General features: G+C 35.3%; 1 protein-coding gene and 1 pseudogene across 1 annotated transcript; one reads left to right on the forward strand and one right to left on the reverse strand.

Annotated features, from left to right (window-relative positions):
• LOC111783853 (lupeol synthase-like) overlaps window positions 1–25,477 on the forward strand; it is a 63,915-nt pseudogene that overhangs the window by 10,144 nt on the left and 28,294 nt on the right.
• LOC111783869 (beta-amyrin synthase-like) lies at window positions 11,798–16,229 on the reverse strand. Its single transcript, XM_023664702.2, has 14 exons — window positions 15,891–16,229; window positions 14,916–15,122; window positions 14,569–14,847; window positions 14,228–14,479; window positions 13,852–14,040; window positions 13,644–13,757; window positions 13,347–13,466; window positions 13,160–13,282; window positions 12,978–13,076; window positions 12,828–12,887; window positions 12,686–12,732; window positions 12,187–12,589; window positions 12,028–12,111; window positions 11,798–11,952 (listed from the first exon to the last, which is right to left on the reverse strand). The coding sequence occupies exons 1-14, from the start codon at window positions 16,089–16,091 to the stop codon at window positions 11,842–11,844; spliced, it is 2,289 nt and encodes a 762-aa protein (XP_023520470.2). The 5' UTR covers window positions 16,092–16,229; the 3' UTR covers window positions 11,798–11,841.

A 25,477-nucleotide genomic window follows, 5' to 3' on the forward strand; every position in this document is an offset into this window, starting at 1 on the left:
ACAAAATCGAACTTTCATTAAAGATACATTCGTGACAACAACTTAAGCTGACCAGGTAAGTGGCCTTACTATCGGCATGGTTATATTTGATGTTGACACGTGCTTGTGGTTCTGCACGGTCATATATATGTGTGAATTATTTGTGAACCAGTATGTTTATATTATGTTTATGTTATGTTATAATATGTGAATTGTATGATAATAATTATGGTACAATGTGTTCAAGGATATGTTTGAGATAGGATACGAGAAGGATGCACAAAACGAAATTTAACGATAGGAGTAAGATACGTTCATGAAATGTTAAGGTTAGGTTACATACCAGAGTGCTATGGATATGGGAGATTGATGAAAGAATATGGTTAGGATATGGGTAGAAAGGGATAGGTTTGTGATAGATTGATAGAACGATAGTGTTAGGATACATTCCTGTGATGATATGACTAAGGTACGTTCACGTAACGATATGACTGTAATAGGTATAAGAACGTTAAGGCTATGATAAGTTAGGGAACGATATGTCCACAAAGTGTTTATGATATGACATGTTTATGATACGATATATTGTGATGTGATATGTTATGTTTAGATTGTTTTATGTGACCATTGAGGTAATTGTTGTATGAATTGCACGTTGTGAAATGACATGTTAAAAGCATGGACTGTTATGTTTTCTAAATTGTATGTATACAGCATGTTATGTTTTCTAAATTGTATGTATACAGCATGTTATGAATGACATGATATCATGATAAATGAAATGAAATGTAACCCCGTTAGGATTATGTATGATACGTAGACTGAAAAATGAGAAATGACATGTTAAGCATGAAAGATGATAGCGGAGTTATATTCATTAATGATAAAAGTAGAAATATTGGGGAATTCATGCATTATGTGTGCTCATGCATTTGGGGGGATACCCCTATTCCATCACAAGGATACGGACGCGTACATCCAATGGCAGGGGTAGGTTTTTTATGTTTTGCATAGCGCTGCCGTGACGGTTACTAGTTCTAACGGGTGTCTGGCCTAAGGAGCTTCCCAGAGTATGCTCGCGCGACAAGTAAAGTGGTCCAGCGGTGTGCGAACAGACTGGTGAGCCCATACCCGCACGTATGGTGTGTAAAGTATATGGTACACGTCCAAATTGCCCGTTAGGACAGTACCATAGGAAAATAGATTGAAACGATAGGTCCCGTCATTGCATTCGCATGTTCTTGCATTTAACCCCCAATAGTGGGGTCACTTACTGAGTATTTCTTTAAATACTCAAGCCATGTGCTACTACATTTTTCAGGTTAAGGCAAGGCATTCCTGTACGGCTGACGATGACATCGCAACTCGAGACCATGGTACATGCATAAGATAGTGGTATTTATTTTCTTAGACCTAGGCTAGAATAGGATATTTTTAACTTAAACGCTTATTTATTTTATTGTGTTTTAAGATAAAGGTTATGTTTTATGGAATTTAAATGAAGTCTTCTGCATTCAATGTTTATGGTACGTATACAGTAGCGACCTTAGATTAAGTAGAAAATTTCGGGTCGTTACATTGTCCATCTTATGCAGTGGATGATCAGTGTCCTAGAATGAGGCGTAACCTCATAAGTAAAACTGGGGGGACAGTATGGTTGGACCTGAATCAATATCGCTCTCTGAACATCATTCGTGGAGGTTAGCTGATGACCTCCCATGGGACCATACTTCCACTAAAATCGGGGGGCTGCAATCCCTTGTGTGCCGATCAGCTACTAAGTCATCCTACATGGTTCCATGCTCTCCCGATCAGGGACGAGTTTCTATGGCTTAGAGGTTCTATTCAGGAGAACTCTTAGCTATCACCACTAGGTCGGGGCACAAATCACACTACCCTGTCCGGCAATACCTAGATCAACGATCTCAATATCGGAGTTCAGTCTCAACGGTACGTTATTGGAGTAGAGGGAAGTGGAGGTTCTGGTGACACTATCCACACTGCTCAAGTTTGGCGGGTTACCTCGTTTGTCTACAGTTACTATGGGTCCTACTAAGTCTTTCTATGGCGAATTTTGTGGCTTAGACTTGAATTCATTCATCTCTAGGATTCTCGTGCAAGGTCTCTCAAACTTGTCGTGATCTGTTATACTAGGGTCTGGGTCCGCCTGTCATCCTTTCGCGGAACTAAATGCACGGTATTCTAGAGGTATCTCATTTTAGGTCTTTGTCTAGTCTACTCAGTCTTAAGCACCCTAGTCTAGGCTCGTAGTTTCTTCCTATTATCAACAAGAAAGAAAACACAAGGATTCATGCACTAGAGTTAACATGCAGCAGTTTATGCAATATTAACAAACATGCTCATGCTCAACGGGAAGATAACGTCCATCTTCACCCAGAGCACAGATTTCACAAATTTCCTTCCCTCCTTTATCATGCATACATACATACCATATCACATTCTCAATCTAAAGTAATTCCATAGTCAATCATATCTAGAGCCCATTGATTTTCTTAATTAATTCATTTCCATGACTTACATGTTAATATGCTAGGTCCGGCTAGTTAGGTTTATCAATTTGACAGCATACATGCCTATTCAAAGTTGTTCCTACAAGTACTGCTCGTGGGAATCCAAATGGTTTCTTACTTAGTTGACGCGTGCCTTCTTGAGCTTGAATTTATAGTCGGAGAGGGTTCTAAAACTTCTGAATTTTTCTTGATGGGTCCTAATTCATAGAATAATAATGCCAGTATTGAAATCGGGGCAAAAACAAGCAAACTGAGGCCGAACGAGGGAAAAAGAACTACTCAGCACTTATACGCACCGTTCACACGCTCAAGAGGGTACTTAGCATGGTTTCAACACGCCCATATTACGCATAGTGGTTTTGCACAGTCGTGGATCAACTCAGCTCAAATCTGACGAGTCGAAGCGATTCAGGGCGGTTCGTTCACACGGTTACTAGGTCGCATGCAGAACGTCGGTTCGGGTATGGGCCAACCCGAATCCGTGCACTAATGCGTGTCTTCTCGCTAGTAGGGCGCGGTTTGTCACGGTCCTACATTTTTTACCTTGCGGCGTCGTGATCTTGACACGCTCACAACTAGCCTTAAGGGAAATTAAGCCCCATATATATTTTTCGCCCCGACTTTGTGGCTTCGTTGGACCTTAGGCGAGGTTTGTCTTCGCCAATCGAACATCGCTTGTGCGGAATCCAAGCTTGTTCAACTACACACGCCGCCTGCGCGTGCATGTTCCATCGTTTGCGACACATCCGACTTGCCTCTACACTAGACCAAGTCATTCGTCTCGACCTTGGCTCTGCTCGGGCCAATGTCTCTCAATACAACGTCGCATCTCATCTTGCCATCTCGATCCCTATCGACAGGGTCCATATGTCTTGATGCCATCCCGAGTCTTGGGGTGTCATCGGCCATCATAACACGTTCGGTCATGCCATCAAGAATGGGCCCGCGTGTCGTTCATCTCATCGGGACTTCCCGAACATCCATCCATCTGGGTTCTATCAAGGCATAGGCCCTCCCATGTCCATGCTGAGTCATTTACGGATACCGTACCAGATAGCGGGTGTATGTAGCAACCTCCAACATGCAGACTAGGGCGCAATACCAGCACACCCGTGCCGCCCGGTGACAGAAACACACATACAAGAAAGTGATTTTTGCACAATAACGTTATTCTCTAAGAGAGACAATACTTAGAAAATAAACAAAACCAACTTACTTATTTTATTCAACTTGTTACACAGTACATATATAGACAGAAAGAAAAACTAACTTCTTACCATCTTAGCCACACATTAATAACTGCTAATAACTTCCCTTGACCTTAGCCACAAATACTAAAACTAACATAATTTAAAATACAAACAGCAAATACAAATGAATTACGGTTAATACAAGATTAAATAAACTAACACCCGGTACCATCCTTCAAAAACCCATTTCAAAGGAAGTCGCCCGAGATACTCGTCTAGGCACGCTCGCCCACACTGTGACACATGTATGTGCCACAGGGTAGCTCACTTAGGCCACAGGGCCCAGGGATGGTGGAGAGCTAACACCATGGTACCCGTACAGTACATTTTGAGCCATTTTCATTCTACCAGGTGTAGACATGATTTTGGTGAGTGGTCATATGGTGTCGTGCATTGTCTGTCCGGTGTTTGATTGACACCAATCTTGGCGAGCATTCATATTTCATATGGACGGGCTTAACTCCCGAACCGCATGCCCAAATTTCTTCTGAAACCCCGACTTTTGAGGTTAAGGCTCGAGGCCCTACCCGGCCCTTCAATGAGCCTATCTTGTCTTTCATGTCTATTCTAATGTCTTTGTCTTGTTATGTCTCAACTTGTCCTCAATGCCCACTTTGCATGGTAGTGTGTTGGATGATGCATCGTCCTCCTCGATCGCATCATGGCACTCTTCTATATTAGCCCACATATGGCCGGATGGGTGTCTCTTGAGGGACGCCGCTTTGCTTGCCATGATGTGAGGGTCACAACCTACTCTCTTCATAGTATGGTTGTGACACGGTTCTCCAACGAAATTGTGCCATGTTTCACTCACAAACTCTGCTGCACTTCTCCGTATGTTGGGTGACGTGTGGCGGTGATTCTCTCTCTCCTCCTGCATGTTTTCAATTTTCCAGATCATTAGGATTTTCACGTTTTCGATCTATTTGCTTCGAATTTTTTTATCTTCCAATCTATAACCCAAATCAACAAAGTTTCTTCACGAACATTGTAGATCTCATATTCTGCTCATACAATATAATTTTCTTATTATTCGATTTTGAATTTGGGGGAAAATACGGGTTCTTACTGAAAATCGCATTTTCTTGAAACTCTTATTCCAACGAGAATATTGGCCAACTTCACTCCAAAACTTAAGGAGATAACACTGATGAGGGTATGAGTCCAAGAATCAACACAAAAAACGCCGCTAACACACAAAAATCTTGATAAACATTTCGATTAGACATTCGTGGACTAACCTAAAGTTCTTGGACGTTCTTGATGAAATAGGAAGGTGCAATTTGTGAGAGCACCATGTCAAGGTTTAGGTGGAAATGTCACTGTTAATGAAAGAATGAGTGATTGAATGGTTGATGAGAACATTGTATTATGAAGAGCAAGAAGGCTCTATATATAAAGAATATAAAAAGATATTAAAAATTCTACTTAAAAATATGCAGAAAATCTATAACAAACCAGTAGATCAAATCAAAACTATGTTAGTGAAAGAATGAGTGATTGAATGGTTGATGAGAAGAATGTATTATGAAGAGCAAGAAGGCTCTATACATAGAGAATATAAAAAGATATTAAAAATTCTACTTAAAAATCTACAGAAAATCTAGTAACAATTAAAAATCTACAGAAAATCTAGTAACAAACCAGTAGATCAAATCAAAACTAAATCATCTCCTAATTATAAGGAGATTTAATCGGATACTAACTGACAACAATCTTAAAAAAATACGTGATCTTTAACACTCCTTCTTGTATAGATGCTGCGAACTCCAAGCTTTTTCCTGAACACCCATCTTACTCCAATTATCTTTCTGTTTAGAGGTCGATCAACCAACTCCCAGGTTTTGTTTTTCTCGATCATCGAAAGCTCCTCCTCTGACAGGTGCATCATCAACCAAAGCATCTTTTCGTTCATCTTCAGACTCTTCTTGTCGTTCATCTTTAGACTCTTCTATTTGTTCATCTTCAGACTCTTCTAACATGCTACCAAAGAGTAAATTGTTTGGTGCATTAGAAATCTTATTCATCTTCGTCAGTTCTTCCCAATTTCATTGCTCATTTCCAGCAAAATGAACATCTCGGCTCACAATAACACGACTAGTGTATGGTGGAAAAATTTTGTAAGCTTTAGATATAGTGTTATACCCAACAAAGATGCCAGCTTCTGCCTTTTTGTCAAGCTTATCACGCTTGACCTGTGAAATGTAAGTGAAGCAAAGACACCCAAATACTCTAAGGAACTTTAAAGAAGGTTTGTAACCATACAAAACTTCAAATGATGTCATGTCCTTCACAGCTTTTGTTGAAATTCGATTTTGCAAGCACACAATAGTGTTTGCTGCTTTGCCTCAAAAGCATTTTGGAAGATCCTTCTCATGAAGCATACATCTCGTCATCTCCATAATGAATCTATTCCTCCTTCACTTACGTCATTCTATTGAGGAGTGAATGGTGCTGTCAATTGATGTTCAACTCCAACCTCTTCACAAAACCTGTTAAAAGTTTATGAAGTGTATTCCTTGCCATTATCTGATCTTATAGTCTGAATCAAGCATGCACTTTCATTCTCAACTCTGGCTTTGAATTTCCAAAATACACCTGCAACTTCTGACTTTTGCTTCAGCAAGAAGATCACACATTCTTGTTAGATCATCAATAAAAAAAAATGTAATAAAGATTACCATTTAATGATGGTGTTCGCTAAGGATCAGTATGAACCAGCTGCAGCTTTTTTGAGGCTCTCCATGCCTGTTTAGGAAAGGGTTGCCTATGTTGCTTCCCAAAATTACAAGCACGGAAAAGAGACATGTCATCAACAATGTCAACGAGTCCTTCTACCAGCTTCTTTGACTACATATGAAGCAAACCTCGATGATGAAAGTGCCAAGTCTTTTGTGCCAAATTTCAGTGGCACTAGCTCTGGATATAAAGGTCATTTGCTCTTTCTCCATTGGATTTAGAGCAAAGCTTTTTCCTTTCATTTTGACATTGAACAAATCTTTGCCACTAACATATCTGATCAAGCACTGCTTATTCTCAAACAACACTTTATAGCCTTTATCAAGTAACTGACCAACACTTGAGAGATTTTGATCAATGTTAGGTACAAATAAAACATCTGGAATAAATTTTGTAGCTTCATAGCTTGTTATAGCTATTGTGTCTTTTCCCTTGACTTCCAAGTGTTCACCATTGTCAATCATCACTCTCTTGACTTCAGTGTCTCTTAATTCCTCAAAAAACTCATTGTCATATGTCATGTTATTTATTGTAACAACTCGAAATTTTCTACTTAATTTAAGGTCGCTACTATATACGTACCATAAACATTAAATGCGGAAGACTTCATTTAAATTCCATAAAACATAATCTTTATCTTAAAACATAGCCATGGACTTACGTGTTTCGAAAACATCTTTAAAACGACACAACAAAAGACTAAATAAAATGAATAAGAGTTTAAGTTTAAAAAAACATCTTATTCTAGCCTAAGACTAAGAAAATAAATACCACTACCCTATGCATGCGCAATGGTCTCGAGTTGTGATGCCGTCGTCAACCGTATAGGAGTGCCTTGCCTTAACCTGAAAAAAGTAAAGTAGCACGAGGCTTGAGTATTTCTAGAATACTCAGTAAGTGACCGTCTATCGGGGTTATGCAACAATCACATGCAATGAAATGATGGGACCTATCTTTCGTTTCGTTTCGTTTCGTTTCGTTTTTCCTACGATGTAATCCTAACAGGTAATCGTGGACGTGTACCATATACTCTACACGCAGCCCATACGTGCGAGTATGGGCTCACCAGCTAGTTGGCACACCGCTGGGCCACTGTCCCTAGCCGGTGGGCATGCTCTGGGAGCCCTTATACCGGGACCCGTTAAGACTAGAACCATCACGGCAGCGCTATGCAAAGCATAACGATCGTTGTCCTACCATTGGATGTACGCGTCCGTACCCTCGTGATGGGATAGGGGTATCCCCCCAAATGCATGAGCACACAATATGCATGAGGTCCCACTAGTCCTACAGTTATCATTAATGAACATAACCCCCTGTCACGTTTTCATGCTTACATGTCATTCTCATTCTCATTCTCATTTCTTTACATATCATACATATTCCTAACGGGGTTATGTTTCATGCAATTTACCATATTTCATGTCATACAATTCATGCAGTTACATTCAAATATTCATACAAACAAGCCATAATCGTTCAAGGACCACACATCGTTACATGCATTACACATCACATCAGACTAAAAGCATCCATTCACGTTCACATAACTACGTACTTAAGCACAATAATCTAGCATACAATGCATCATATCATAAACAAGTCATAACGTAAACACTTCATAGTCATACGGTTCTCTAACTTACCATAGCCTTAACGTTCTTATACCTATCACAGACATATCATTACGTAACGTACCTTAGTCATATCATCACCAGAACGTATCCTAACGCCATCGTTCTATCAATCTATCACAAACCTATCCCTTTCTACCCATAACCTAACTGTATTCTTTCATCAATCTCTCCTATCCATAGCACTCCGGTATGTAACCTAACCTTAACGTTTCATGAACGTATCTTACTCCTATTGTTACATTTCGTTTTGTGCATCCTTCTCGTATCCTATCTCAAACATCTCCTAGAGCACATCGTACCATAATTATTATCATACAATCCACATAACATAACATAACATAACATATAGGAAGCATATCGATCCACAGACAATTCACACATATCAATATATTGACACGTGCAGAACCACATGGCACGTGTCAACATCAAATATAACCATGCCGATAGTAAGGTCACTTACCTGGTTAGCTTAAGTCGTCACGAATATATCCTTAATGATAGTTCGATTCCGTCATTTGAAATCCAAGTCAACCTATGTGAGCCCATGACATCAGTTTCAAGTTTGAACTCTATAAAATTATTTCTCTCATTTACATTGTTAAAATTCTGATATTTACTGTTAGACAAAATTTAATGGAGTTCCATGCCCTCTAATATTTCCTATTTTATTTTTAAATTCTGTTCAACCAATCTTTCCTCAATCTTCCCTCTTCCACTGTAATTATTTTCACTGTAAGGAGATAGCAATTTTGTTAATCTATTCCTACTTCCAAATCTTCCCTTTTTATTTTTTATTTTTTATTTGTTTTTTCTTTTCTTTTCCCTTAACAGTGTTCTGTATTTCCATCTCTATTCATTTTTTCTTATTTCCTTTGTCTTCCTCCTGATTTAGTTAATAATTATGTTCTTAGCTTTTAATTTAATCGATTCATTTGGTTATATTCTTTTCCTATAATTTATATAAAGTTTAGTCACTCACCGGATTCCACAATCCCGTTCTAAGGCCGGAGAATAGTAGGGAAGACATTAGTGGTGGTTCGAAACCGGTTCGTGAGGAAAAAGAAATTTTGAACTACGAAAGGTTAGTATTCAAACTCATTGAGTTTTAATGCTTTTGAACATGCTAGCTAATTTACTATAATTGATGTACTTAGAGTGCCTGATCCAAATTGCTTCTGCACGTGTTATAGTAACACCATCACTTTTGGACTTCCCCTCAAGGTTTTTAAAACGCTCTGCTATGGAAATGTTTCTATACCCTTATAAAGAATGATTTGTTATCCTTCCCAACAGATGTGGGATCTCACAATACTGTAACGACCCTAGATTTTCACTTACCAAGAGTTTCTACCGTCATCATCATCTATACTCATATGCGAAATTAAACGTTTAAAACTTCATCATAAAACATAAACTTCATCTTAAAATACTACTATGGACTTATGTGTTCGAAAACATCTTTTAAATGATCCAACTTAATACTAAATAAAATAAATAAACGTTAAACTTCAAAACACCATATTCTAACCTAAGCGTGAGAAAATAAGTACAACAACCCTATGCATGTGACATGGTCTCTAATTTTGATGTCGTCGTCAGCCTTACAAGGATGTCTTGCCTTTACCTGAAATAGAAGTAGCACACGGTTTGAGTATTTTAAAAAATACTCAGTAAGTGACCCCACTATTGGGGTCGAGAAATGCAAACACAAAAAACTCATGATTTAGGAACCTATCATTTAAAAACCATGATAAGGGTGATCTCCCATCTGAAAAAATTGGATGTATAGTACTTCCCTACACACGGACCACACATGCAAGCGTGGATCTCTTGGCGGTTCGCACCCCCTAGACCCACCATAATCGAGCTAGTTGACCGTAGCAACGTCCAGAGGTCAGCAAACCCTTGAGAGTCATGCGAGGTATCATCATCATCATCATCATCATCATCATAGCGTACGCATTCATACTCATCATCATAAATGGGGAAGTATCCCAATGTATATGTATATACAAAATGCATGCGGTCCCTATAGTTTTCATCTTTAAATTATCTTCGTATCACAACCCTATACACCGTTCATATATTACTCTAAGTAACATGTAGGTGTTGGTCTTCATACGCTCATCATCATTAACTTCAATTAGGGCTGTATCTTTAGAAAAATAAATCATCGTCATAATGCATCATGACATTCAATACATGCACATCATCTTGATATGGAATAATATCATGTTAAACCATCTCATCATCATACAATCTTACGTCATCATATTAACATACATCATCATCATTATGTCGTCATCATCATCATGTACGTCATCATAATATCATACATCATCCTCATGACATCGTCATCATGTCATCATCATACAATATCATCATAATATCATCATCATATCTTCATCAAATAATGTCACTATAATATCATACATCCTTATCATTATGTCATCGTCATCATATCATCATCAAATAACGTCATCATAATATCAAACATCAACATATAAAGCATAAATGACACGTGCAAGGACCACTAGGCACGTGTCGTCATATATAAGACAAGTCTTCCGACCGAGTTGATTGTAAGATCACTTACTTGGTTGGCCTTATACAAAGTTTCTATCTAATTCTGAACTAGCTTGTCTTTGTCCCTCGAATTCTTTTCCACTTGTACCGTGGTGCTTCAACTATGACGATCTCTTCTTAAAGACAATCATTCCATTACTAATCAGAACTCATGGAGAATTTCTACTGTGGTGCTGTTGTATAATTGCTAAGATGTGAGGAAAACTTTTATGGTATATAAGAAGAAATTTGATTATTATTATTATTATTATTTTTTAGGGGAATGAGGAGGAAGTTTTATGAGTGCGGGATTGAGGAATGTTACAACATTTTTTTTTTGTTACATCGAGCTAGGCTTAGTCGAATAGAGTAGTGTGACTCGTGCCCGACCTAGTGGAGATAACTAAGGGTCTCCTAAATAGGACCTCTAAGTCGTAAATCTGTTCTTGAGTTGGAGAGTGTGGACCACATAAGTTGACCTCGTAGTTGACCGACACACGGGATCGCAACCCCCAAATTTTATTGGTGGTATGGTCCCGTGGAAGGGTTGTTAGCTACCCTCCACGAATGATGTTTAGAGAGCTTTACAGATTCGATCCAACCCTATTGACCCCTCAGTTTTACTTATGAGGTCGTACCTCAATTTAGGACACTGATCATTCACTGCATAAGTAACGTAAGCCACCTAAGTTGTATAAAATAATGATTTAGGACCTAGTATGTACTCCCTAGAACCCAAAGTAAAGGCCATAGATACTTACCAGGTTAAGGACGTGAAAAGAGACTACAAGTAGGTTGATTACAGAGTATTCTTATAATCATCTCTTTCTACATTTTTTTAGGTGAATGATGTCGCTAATATAGGCACGAGAGTGTATGGGAGTCATGAAGCCACAGAGAAGTGACCTGGGACATTTACAAATTCGTATAGTAATGCTTAGCTATATCATACATTTTGTACCCCATAAAATTCTTTTATGAAATTTCATATACCACATGAACATTGTTTATCTCTTATTACAAGCTTTCATGGTCTAATCGGTTGGTCTCGCCCTTAATTTCGAGTATCGAGTGACATGTATAGTATATGGAAATGTAATGAACAAAAGTGGAAAGCATGTAAAATAAATTTGGTTGAAACTATGGCAATGAAACCATATTACAAAACTCTGCAAGTGCCCACAATGGGAATACGTTCCTATACTGTCCATAGTGTAGCATGCAACTGTTCAGAAATACTCCATCTATCTCCTGCATACAAATAACTCTCTCTTTTAGTATCATAAAGGTTATAGTTTAACCAAAATACACATTACAATAGCATACCTGTTGAGGGTAATCACCATCCTCCAGTTGAGAATTAATCAATAGCTTTGCTGCACGGTGAAGAGGAGTTGGGTCTCTCTTTTCCTACATACATACATCATTTATTTATTTTATATATAAGCTTTACATAATTATAAAGTAAAAGAGGGTAAAACAAACCTGCTGAGAATGGATCAAAGCCATTAGAGCAAAAGAAGTTTGAACGAGATTGGAAGAATTTCCTGGTAGAGGAATGTATTTCTTCTGCGTACATGAAATGTGACTCTCTCCCCACCCACCATCTGGACATTGAATTTTAAGAAGAAACTCCACACCTTTTTGTATGGTTGAGGAATTATGGTAAGTGTTTCCAGTTGCCACTAATCCTTTTATAGCGAAGTATGTTGCATAAATGTGACAAATTCCCCAATTACCATACCACGATCCATCCTCTTTCTGCGTTTCTTCCATATATTTCACTGCTTTACTTAAAAACGTTTCTATCTCTTTCTTTCTGTGATTTGGAAATAGTTTCGTAAACAGAACAAGTGCTTGTACCGACGATGACGTGCATTCTACATATCTAATTTTACCAAAACAAACCAAATAATAATCCGTTCAATGTCATTTATCCGTATGTAATATGTTTTCAAGTAATATTCTTAAATTGTCTACTTACTCGAGCTCCAATACCGTATATTCTAAGAATTCTACTGGATTCAATAGCTGAAAAATAATTATATTAATTAGTTGTGATGACTTATTATGTATTTAAGTATTGCTTCACAAAATAGTTATATATGGAATAAGGCTTCAGCTACCTCAAACCACGATGGTACAACTCCGGTAGGCTCCCAAGCTGGAACTCCACCATTTTTTGCCTATTTATTTGACAACAAAATTCAGCAATTCATCCCTAAGTTGACAAGAAAAAGATAATTCTAACTCAAATTCGAAATTACAATCCTTACTTGGAGGGATAGTAGGACATTCACAGCTTCAAAAAGCCATTGTGGTTCCATTGGATCTCCTACGACGTTGGAAGGCATGGTCGAAAATCTCAAACAACACTGACACGTCATTTATATATATATATATGAGAGATTAGTAATTTAATATCTTTTTTGAAAACTATGAAAACAAAATAAAATACCAGTAAATTTTCTCCGGTACAGTCAGAAAGTTGCCATCCATGATCTTGATCAGAGAATGTCCAACTTCCTTTTGATATGTGACGATACATACTTCGAAAATCACCGCAAGGATTCTCTCTAACCTTTATATTAGAATACATTTAAATAATATAAAAAATATTTATTCAAATTAAAAAAATTTAGTACCTGTGATTGTTTAATGAAGTCATGCCCTTTCTTAAGTGTCTCCGAGAATTCATGATGGAGATTTGTTGCAAGAAGGGCTTGAATGGCAAAAGCAACATCCCATGATTGACTACCAAAACTCTGCTCGTATACATATATGTTAGTCCTTCATATATTTCTCTTATTATTTGCTATGTATATTTATAACAATGTGTCATAAATCTATTTAAATGTTGGATTGAAATTGTCATTTTAAGACCAAAGGTTATATTTATTTATTTATAATTAGCGAAGTATTTAATAATGGGTAATGCTTACTTGCATCTTCATTCCATCTTCAGCAATCCATAAGTAATCTTTGATTCTAGCAAGATGTTTCTTATAAGCTTCTCCATTAGGATCATCAACCCAACAAGCAAGTGTAAACAATGGCTGCATGTTCAATACCCCTCCACCATATTAGCTCAATTACATTTATTCATGTAATGTTATTAACTATAAAAGAAAAAAGAAGTATGAAATTAACCTTTTCAACGCATCCAATTGTAATGTAATGACTATTATGATCTTCATAATCAATATGACATTTAGCTACTTGAAGAGCTCTATTTCTTATCATTTTAAAGGCCCAGCTATTAAGAATGGGTTCTCCAAAGTATTGAATAGCATCCCATGTGAGCTTCTGAAATAATGAACGTTCAAAGCATTTATCTTCCTGCATGATCATATCCAATTCAATCAAAATAATCAAAGTCTCATACCGTACTTGAAATGGAAATGATAAATTTCTACACATAGAAATCTCAAACTTTTGAAATGATGAATATTGATTTGTGTAGAAATTCTATAATCTCTTTACTTGTGCATTTTTGTAGGGAGGATTGAATGGTTTAGGAACTTACCTTTGCACAATAATGGCGTGTTGGACTCCATTTAATGTGATTGTAAGGTTGAGTATAGATTTCTTGGCGTAACTGAAGAATGAGAGGGGTGAGAGTTCCAACGAATCGCTTCCCAAATAAATACGACATAGGAAGAAGTGTCAATCTAGAATAGCAAAACAAACATTGAGGAATGAAAGGAAGTAATTTTCCTAACAGCCAAAATTCTGGAGGCATAGGGTTTGCTCCCTCCCACTCGTAAACTCCGAGAATCTACATAGTTAACTTAGAAGTTTAGTTCGTTAAATCTGAGTTACGCCGTTTCAAATAAAATAGTATAGACGTATATAAATAGTACTAACCGAGAGCCAGATCTTTCCCCAGGAAGGTATATAAATAGCACCTCCATGATCTAGAATCCATTTTCGAGCTCTAAAACACTCATCCTTGTCAGGTTCTTCCCCCAACAAACGGAGTTGAATATAGTTAAAAACCGTGCAAAGCATACAACTTTGTCCCACAATGTGCAATCCCCATCCACCATCTTCATTCTGATGACAATATGAATAACGAAGGATTTCCTTTCGATGCTCTTCTGAGAATATAATGCCGAGATGTCCCGTAATATACAACGAAAATACCTGAAAAGAAAAGGGTAATATTGTGGTAGAATTATATAAGATAAAATGAATAGAAAAAGGAAGAGTACCAGTGGAGGGAAGTAAAACATAGGGCCAGAGTTTTCAGCAGGCCAATGGCCATGGTGGCTTTGTAAGGCTGCAAAGAATTTGGTGGCTCTTCTCAGTGCAATGGTCACTGTTTCCTTCTTAATTAATGCTACTTTCTCGTCCCCATCTATTCCTTCCTCCACTTTCACTACTGGAATTGTTTGCTTGAAATTTCTCTCTCTTAGAACCTGCATTCTCATAATATTCAATAACTTATTATAACTTCATTTCCAACCTACTCGCATTTGTTTCTTTTTAACGAAATTATTGTCCTCTTTAAATTTTCCTTTTCGAGCTTCTCTTTAAGGTTTTTAAAACGCGTATATTATAGAAAGATTTCCATACAGTTATAAAAAATGTTTTATTCTCCTCTCCAACGAATGCGGGATCTCACAATCCACCTTACTTCGGGGCCAGCGTCCTCGCTGACACTCATTCCCTTTTTCAAACAATGTGGGACTCCCACCAATCTACCCCCTTCAAGGTCCAGCGTTCTTGCTGGCACACCACCTCGTGTCCACCTCCTATGGGGCTCAGCCTCCTCGCTAGCACATCGCCCCGTATTTGCCTCTAATACGATTTATAACAATTCAAGTCTACCGCTACCAGATATTATCTTCTTTGAGATTTTCCTTCTGAGTTTCCTCTCAAAGTTTTTAAAACGGATCTATTAGAAAAAAGTTTTCACATTCTTATAAAAATGGATTCATTCCGGCTCTAGCTTATGCAACTGGTGGTGAGTAGGAAGGAATATGCAAAGGGTAGGAAGATAGAGGAGGTCCAATAAATTAAATTTCATATTTTTTAAACCTATCAAACTATATTTGATATCGGAAAAAAAATATTAAATAACTAAACACGGTAGTTATTCCCATTTAGATTTAAACTTAGGAAAGTAAAACACGACTAAAAATAGATTTAAACTTAAAATGATTTATGCAATCATTAAAGAAAACCTGAAATTTCCAAAAAAAGTTACTGCTGCATTGAACTTGGAAGCGATTCACATAAAAATTTTGGCGGGCTTCTTCCACTTCCGCTCGCTCTTCTGGAGTGCCTTCATCAACCTCAAAGTCCCACGTTTGTCTTCCCACGAAGTTATTGGAGCTGAACAAGTATGGATCGTTTGCTCCTTCTCCCAGCTTAAGTCTCCACATTTTTACTCTCGAAATTGTGCCTTTCCACACAAATGTCTTTTTGTTATATAGACGAGGATATTACTTTTATGTGCCTCCGTATCAACGTCAACATTTTCACATATAAATAAAATCAAGAGAAAATAATCAATATTTTCATTATACTTCAAAAAAAAAAAAAAAAAAAAAAAAAAAAAATCCAATGAATTATTAAAAAAAATGATTAAAAAAAATTTACTCTAAAGAGTTCTAATGTTCTATGTTGGTTCCGTTTGCATACATTATTAAAATGATGCTTTTTTATTTTTTATTTTTTATTTTTTAAAGTGGAAGGTTTAATTATAACTACCACCTACTCCTAATAAATTCAATGTCCAACACAACCATCATTTATATTGAATCGACAAAATTGGACTACAGCCCTCAATTATTAGTCCACAAATTAGTTGGCATGTTTTATTACTTTCCAAAATAATCCATTAAAATAAGTGAAGATCTTTCTGATGGAGATAGTCTTTAATTTGCATTTTCTAAAAATTGAAATTGGATTCATCAAACTTTTCAATTCTAATCTTTGAGCTTTTTATGTTTACAGATCATGGTGAATTTCGCCTCGTACAAGTTGTTAGGATCGTACAATAATGCACACACTCGATCTAGATGAACACAAAAAAATAGGAGAGAAAAAATACAATGAAGAATATTGATAAATGTTTATATTGATACTTCATGTGTATGTACAATAACTAAGAATACGGAGAAAGTACTTTTAAAGTTGTGTCTATGGGATATACATGTTTTCAATTTACTATATATAGTTTTAACAGATATACTACTTACTATATATAAATATCTACTATATATATCTCAGTTTTTTAATATAAATAGGGAGCATGCTCCATATCTCAACAGTTAGTTTGCACAGCCATAAAATTGGATACTTTTATGATATCTGTTCACGTAATGCCTACTATTGAGCATTAAGTCTTTAAAACCCTAATCTTTTCGATTTCAAAAGGCTCCATAATGTCTACTATTGAGTGTTAAGCGGTGCTCCCTCAATAGTACCTAACAAGTTTGCTACTATACATTATTTAAAGCTCTCACAATAATACCTAACGGACTTGCTAAGCACAATCAAAGCTCCCATAATAGTATTGTTTATTATGTCAATAGTCATAGATGGTGACAACACATCTCTATAATAAGTAGACCCTTATCAATTGAGTTAGTTCACAATTAAGAGTTGTTCCCCAACTGTCCCCATGGAGTAATGGTCAACCCATACTACCTCATTGACACCAAACGTCAAATCATGGACCAAGGTGTAGTAACTATAAGGCTAAGGCTCTTTATCGTGCTCTCAAAAATTTACATGTTAGATGTAACACCGAGGCTATGAAAGTACGAGTTTTCCTAACTTTTCCTTTCATTTTTCAAATTGATGAATTTTATGATGTAGTAGAAGAGAAAAGCTCTTAAAATATGTCCAAGGACTCGTGAAAAACATAAAAATAAAATAATAAAAAAGGAAAAGTCAATGGTCAAAGCTCGAGGGATATTTTAGTAATTTTCCATGTTTAACCTAAATAGATAATTGATGGGTTACCATTCTAGAAGTTAAGAGGGAAAAATAAAAGAAGGAAAAGAAAAGGAAAGAAAGGGCTTGAGGTTTTTTGGAAAAAAGTATAGAAAATCGATTTCAATCTTCAAATATGACAAGTTTGGGGCAATTTTTGGTCCAGCAGCGTCGTTTAGAAAAAGTTGCTCAAAACGTTATTGTTTTCTTGCTATAAGCTTTTGAATCGCCTAAATCGGTCTGAAATCGAAGGTATGATTTATGTGTTGGATGATGGAAGTACTCCATCGACTAATTTAGGAAATGATCATGGGTTTATAATCTAATAATACACTCTGAGGCATTTTAGGGAAGCCTAAAGCAAACCCATGAGAACTTATGTTCAAAGTGGACAATATCATACCATATATGAGAGTCGTGTTCGTCTAACATTATGAATTTAAGTATTACCCATTTTGTTTATATTTGGACATTTAGGTGATGGGCATTTAGGTGATTTTTGCTTTTAAAAGAAGATGGGATAGAAAATGGTTCGAAATTTTTTTTAATTAAAGTTTAAGAACCTAAGAACGTAAAAACACATCTTTTGAATGCATTTATCTGTCTAAGAAATTGTGAGTCTTCTCAAACATGTTCAAATTTCAGCTCAATTTAACCGGTTGAATGGGATGATACAGATAATAATGGACGTTATAGAATCCAAATCTGATTTTCATCGATGGCAATTATGTAATTAAGTAGAACGTTATAGGCATATTTGTAATATGCTACTTTTTATTATTTTAATATTTTTTCTAAAAAAATCTGAACTTTTTTTTAAAAAAAAAAATTAACCCTCATTGGTCATTTCTTCAATTCTAAAAGTTTCTTAAAAATGAGAAAAATGACATTTTCCTCCTTTTTGCTTACGTTTTCGTTTCTAATCCTTCTCCAAATGCCTTTTTTAACTCCTTTAATTATTGATAATGTCTTTGAAATGACTTTTTTTTAAATCCATTAATCATTTCCTTGGATGTTTTAGGTGTTACACGGCTTATTCTTATTTTAGGGGTTACATGGGCAGCTAATTCTTATCGTAGGTGTTACATCCCTAGTTCTAGTTCGATCGTGAAGTTTATTTGTAACAACCTGGAATTTTCTACTTGATTTAAAATCGCTACTCTATACATATCATAAACATTGAATGCAGAAATACTTTATTTAAACTTTCATAAAACATAACCTTCGAGCTTAAAACACAGCCATGAACTTACGTGTTTTGAAAACATATTTAAAAACGACACAACAAAAGGCTAAATAAAATAAATAAACGTTTAAATTAAAAAACATCCTATTCTAAACCAAGTCTAAGAAAATAAATACGGCTACCCTATGCATGTGCCATGGTCTTGAGTAGCGGTCGTCAGCTGTATAGGAATGTCTTGCCTTAACCTCAAAAATGTAGTAGCACATGGTTTGAGTATTTAAAGAAATACTCAATAAGTGACCCTACTATTGGGATTAAATGCAAGAACATGCTAATGCAATGACAGGACCTATCATTTAAATCCATTTTTCTATGGTACTATCCTAACGGGTAATTTGGATGTGTACCATATACTTTATACACAGCTCATACGTGCAAGTATGCACTCACTAGTCAATTCGCACACCACTGGGCCACCTTCCTTGTCAAGTGAGCATACTCCGAGAGCTCCTTAAGCCAGACACCCGTTAGAACTAGTAACCGTCACGACAACATTAGGTTAACCATAATGATCGTATTCTTGCTCGGTCATCACAACATTATGATAACTATAATGATCGTATTCCTGCCTCGTAACGTACGCGTCCATACTATCATGAAGGGTAAGGAGTATCCCCCAATGCATGAGCACACAATAATGCATGAAGTCCCAACATTTTTTCATTTTCATTATCATTTAATACAACCCCACTTGCGTTCCGTACATCTCATATCATTTTTCATATCACTTATCATATCTTTCATGCATATGTTGGGGTTGTATTTTATGCTAGTTCGTCGTTTTGCATGTCAATCATATCATATCATTCAAATTACATAATTGTATCATATCATAACATTCCATGCTTTCAAACATAATAATTTTCATCATATGCGTATCATACCATAACATATTGCATCACAATACATCATATCATAAACATGTTAATATATCACAAATCTCGTACCATAACATATTTCATATCGTCTTCATATCATTTCACAATATATATACATCCATCACTCACATGTCATATCATAATCATATGATATCGTAAACACTTCGTGGTCATATTGTTCCCTAACTTATCATAGCCTTAACATTCTTATACCTATCACAGTCATATCGTTACATGAACATACCCTAACGCTATTGTTCTATCAATCTATCATAATCTCATCCCTTTCTACCCATATCCTAACCATATTCTTTTATCAATCTCTCATATCCATAGCACTTCGATACGTAACCTAACAACCTTAACGTTTCGTGAACATCAACCTTAACGTTTCGTGAACATATCTTACTTCTATCGTTACAATACGTTTAGTGCATCCTTCTCGTACCATATCTCAAACATATCATTGAACACATCACACCGTAAGTACTATCATACAATTCACATATTATAACATATACATAAACATAACACAAGCATACCGATTCACAAATAATTCACACATATCAGTATATATGATGTTGGGATTTATGCCCAAAGCCTCGTAATTAATTATTTAGTTTTTAACAATAATTTATATTATTTTATTTGTAATTTAATTGTTATCCACTAAATGAGAATCCAATGTTATTAATATAATCTTGAACAGTATGTGGTTGACATACAATAGGATCATATTCAAGTAATAACCTAAAGAGTCCATAGTATATGGATAAGGTTGGGTGCCTTATCTTGGTAACACTATTGATACGGCCCACTTTGTAATCGTTACAAATGATTTGATCCAAATCATTCATGTGGAGACATGTAAGTGGAGGTATCCTATACAATGAGTTTGTATAAGATTGGACCAAGAAATATTTAATCTCTTTATAAATCCGTTAATTAAGAAGATTAATATTTCACATGATGATCATATGCGTCTCGATTTTAATCCTGAGTGAGTTATGAACTCTTGCCTGTGAGGGCTTGTCCTTTAATTTATATGGGTGAGAATGGCTCTTTTAGCCGTTTCAATATGCCTACTATTTTGGGGACTTATCAAATAGGGAGTTGGAACATAATATCATGAGATGGAATTCACTCCTTTCCATATAAGGAAAGTAGATGAGTTGTTCTTTAAGTACTCATTTCGGGACTTGATCAATGGGGTCCCACCCTCTCATTGGCCCGAGAGGGACTTGGTTTATGATTAGATGATAGACAAATTGTTCATTAGAGAATCAATGGTACTTAAGGTGAAAGATGTAATTACATGGGTAAAACGGACTTTGACCCATCTGTAATTATGAACAACTCGTGAAGGATCGACTTGCTTGTAATGGTTATATCAATAGACAACTTATTCTACCGTGCGTAAGAGTGCAACTCTAGGTCTATAGTGGAGTGACCTATAGTTAATAAATGGAAATTGATTAATTAAAGAGTTTAATTAATTAATTTTATATCATTGGAGCTTATAATCTGTATGTTGATAAGATCTCTTGCTAGATCATAGCAATGCTGAACCATTAATATTTAATATATTATATATGTTAAATAAATAGAGGAAATATATTTAATTTGAAGTATTCCAATTAATATTTAATAGGTTAGATATATTAAATATAAATGGAGAAAAATATATTAATTGGAAAAGTTTAAATTAATATTTAATATATTGGATATATTAAAAAGAAAAAATATATGTACTGTATTTAATATAATTAAATATTAAATCAATTAATGTATTTTCAGACATTAAATAAAAATATATTTAAATTTTGAATGAGATTGAAATTAATGAAATACATATTGTACAAAGTATTATATCCTAACATAAATATGCAAATATATTATTTGGTAAAGATTCTCCAAGGGTATTTGGCAAAGATTCTCCAAGGGTCCTTATAAATAGGACCCTCGAGTTGAGCCAAAATACATCAATCTCTTCCACTTTCTCTGGAGAATGAAATTACATCTCAAGAGAATTCTCGAAACTATTGTTCTCCAATCTTTTAGTGTTCGAGTCATAGCAAAGAAGATCTCGTGGAATGTTGAAAAGCTTTTGCATGGTTGGAAAACTTCAACAACTTGTAAGTTAGGGTTTCTACAAATATAGAGTTTTTTACTCTCATATTTATTGCTTTTGTTTAATTCTTAATAAAAATCAAAACGGTTCTCAATGCTTCCACTACGTGGATGAAGGGTTCATTCCCTTCAATAACCCTTAAGTTGGTTGGATTGTTTTTAATGTGAATTATCAAGTTTTTAAACTATTAAAAAAACTAATCACATTATGAACATGCTTAATGAAATTAAATAAAATTTGACTAAATAAACTCTGAGGTCAGTTCCCAGGGAGAGGTGTTCCATTTCTTTCAGCTTAAATACCTCACCCTAGCCAGAACCTTTCTTAGACAAAGTTTCCTTACCGTGAATTTTATTTGAAATTTATTAATCTTTAATTAACTATTAATTACTAGATTAATGAACATACGTGAATTAAATTGTCTTTAATCCTATTATAAACTAATTCACTTTTTAAATAATCTTAAAATTCTAGCTTTTTAAACTCGGATCATATTAGAATATACCTTAGTCCTGTTAGGTAAATATCATACATTAATTTAAGAAATAAATATCCTAATTTAATTTTCCAATTTATTTTCAAGCCTAATAATTATACTCAAATGTACATGTTTCTATTAGGAAACAACCTAATCAAACTTTTCCAAATATAACATGTATAGTAAAAAATAAATAAAATGCATGATTATGATTAACCTAAGGTGGAATTTTGACCTAAATGACATAGCTTATGCCTTCAATCAATTAATTTAAAACAAATTAGGCTAATCTCATTTATCTAAGTTTGGAAAACTTCCTTGCCAGCTAGGGTCTCTACAAAACTCTAGTATTGATTGCTTTTGTTTTAATTTTTAATAAAAATCAAAATGGTTCCCAATGCTTGAGATATGTGGATGAAGAGTTCATTTTCTTCCATGGGTATCAGAGCCTATTGATTTTTATTTTGAATGAAAAGTAGTATTGTGGGTATTGTATTTAAAATTATATATGTGATATGTGTAATATTGATTTGCGAAATTGACGGATTTGTTAGACAAATGTATACCTTTATAGGTTATGTTTATTGTAAATTGAAAAGAGACTTTAGCTTTCATAGGTAATTCAGGATTTTTGAAATCTTCATTTTACTATCTTTGGAATGGTTCCAAAAAGGAAAACGTCTATTTTTGGAATTGTTCTCCAAGAAAAAAATGTAGATTTGGAGAAGTTTCGAGGAAAATATTTTGAATGGTTAAAAAAAAAATGTACATTGGAATAGTTCCCTAAGAAAGAACTCAACCTAATTTTATTACATTTGGAATAGTTCTATAAGAAAATATCTGTTCTCACCCTAATTTTATTAAATTTAGAATTATTACAACCTGAAAAAGATCTTAAAATTTAATTTTGAATTGTCGGAGAGATCTTAAAATTTAATTTTATTAAATCTAGAATTGTTCCAAAGAAAAGATCTTGAAGACCAAGATGTCTTGGATTTAAATTATGGTAATTTAATCTAATTTCAATTTCTAGGATATGCCAAATATGTCGGCCAATTTTGCTTTTTTTTTTTTTTAATTAATTATGCATATAATGTGTGTTTTAAATTAATTGATTTAATGCATAAGGTATGTCATTTAGGTCAAAATCCCACTCTAGGTTAAACATAATCATGCATTTTATTTATTTTTTAATATAAATGTTATATTTGGAAAATTTTGATTAGATTGTTTTTTAATAGAATTAAATGATTTTCTAATAAACATGATTTTCCATATACATTTGAGTATAATGGTTAGGCTTGAAAATAAATTGAAAAATTAAATTAAGATATTTATTTCTTAAATTAATGCATGATATTTACCTCATAAGGTATATTTTAATAGGATTAGAATTTTAATTAATCTATTAAATTTGATTTTAAAGAGTTTAAAATATTAGAATTTTAAGATTATTCTAAGAAGTTAATTAGTTTATAATAGGGTTAATACACTTCATTAATCTAATAATTAATAGTTAATTAAAGATTAATGAATTTCAAATAAAAATTGACCATAAGGGAGCTCTGTCTAAGGAAAGTTCTAATTAGGCAGTATTTAAGCTGACACAAAAGGAACACCTCAATTTGGGAACTGACGTGAGAGTTGAATTAATCAAATTTTATTTAATTTCATTAAGCATCCTCACAATGTGATTAGTTTTTTAATAATTTAAAAACTTAGTAATTCACGTCCAAAACAATCCAACCAACATAAAGGTTATGAAAGGGTAGATTGGAAACTTACATAAATGAGATTAGCCTAATTTGTTTGAGTAATAGAAAACCCTATTTCAAAATACTTAGTGGGAGAAGACGTCTGTCAAGATATCAAGATATTAAGGACACTTGTCAAGATATCCTACGTTCTCTATTATTGATTCACATCGTGAGATTCATGTGGGGCCTCGTGGCAGCTTTTGGACCGTCCCCCTACGGAAGGTGTTTGCATGAGTCAATATCAAGGTGAATATCTTGAAAAAGAAGCCAACCCCTTTATGTCTTTCCATGTTCTAGTGTTTTTCTTTTGTAGTTTTAAGAAGTATGACGTTTCAGAAAAATCATGTCTAGGTCTGCCAGATATGAAATGTCTCATAATGTACTATAGGGGGATATGACTAGTTGTCAACGTCTCCCTACCCAAGGTTATATACTGTGAGCCGTTGTTGTTACTCTCTTGCTTACTTATACAACGTCTCTTTCAAAAATCTCTCTCTACCCTCGTTTTCTAAAACCTTCTCTTAAATCGAGGTCAGAGGCTCGAGCATACGTCGCTTGGCCATAGGGCGACGCAAGAACGAATTGGCTTAGCTCACTTGTCGTTGGAAAGTGAGTGCTGCACAATCGAAAGTCCACTACCATCAAGAGTGTGATTGTGACACCCTGCATGCGCTCCCATGCACCAGAGAGGAACTCCACACGCACCTGCGAACGCGCCTGAGGGAGGAGGACGCGCGCTCTGGTGCTACCACGTGGCGCGCTCGGGTTGGTCAGTCAGTAACGAGTGCGTGGGTTCAAATTTGGAAGCGTGCACTAGAAATCTGAATTCTCTTACGCTGACGCGTGGCCACAAGGAGTCAAGTCGGCAATTCGGGTCGCGTGTGGGTTCCCGGGTCATGGACTCCGGTAGCGGGCTGCCGGCCTTCGAATCCTACCCGACGCGAGGTATTTCGTTGATTTTTCTTTGCCTCTGGATGCTTACACGTGGCCCTTCTTCTCCGGCGATGCGCTGCCCCTTCCCCACCTAACACGTGTCCCAGCCGCCTCCTTAGTGCTACGATTTTCAGAGTACAATATTTTTCCATTTTCTTCACATTTTCATATTTCTTTCTACGTAACTTGAATTAACACAGTTCCTTCACAATATTTTTAAAGTTTATATCCTTCTAGTAGGTATTTTTCTTGTAATTTATTTCTAATCACATAGATAATTAACTTAGTCCAAAGATGACAAGAAACATTAATAATACCTACCTCCTTTGACGTATGTTGGAACTCTTATTTTTTATCCGAATCGAATACAACTTCTTTCATAGATTATGAGCGTAATTCTCCCTA

Source organism: Cucurbita pepo, chromosome 11 (assembly GCF_057944985.1).
Source record: "Cucurbita pepo subsp. pepo isolate OVF chromosome 11, ASM5794498v1, whole genome shotgun sequence".
NCBI classification, from domain to species: domain Eukaryota; kingdom Viridiplantae; phylum Streptophyta; class Magnoliopsida; order Cucurbitales; family Cucurbitaceae; genus Cucurbita; species Cucurbita pepo.

Bases quoted from the DNA above. Each gene is read 5' to 3' on its own strand.
- LOC111783869 (XM_023664702.2), bottom strand. From the start codon at position 16,091: ATGTGGAGACTTAAGCTGGGAGAAGGAGCAAACGATCCATACTTGTTC. The intron at 14,848-14,915 runs GTACTCTTCCTT...TTTTCTTTTCAG, and splicing joins TGTTTTACTTCCCTCCACTG to GTATTTTCGTTGTATATTAC. The intron at 13,467-13,643 runs GTAAGCATTACC...GTATACGAGCAG, and splicing joins AAGATGGAATGAAGATGCAA to AGTTTTGGTAGTCAATCATG.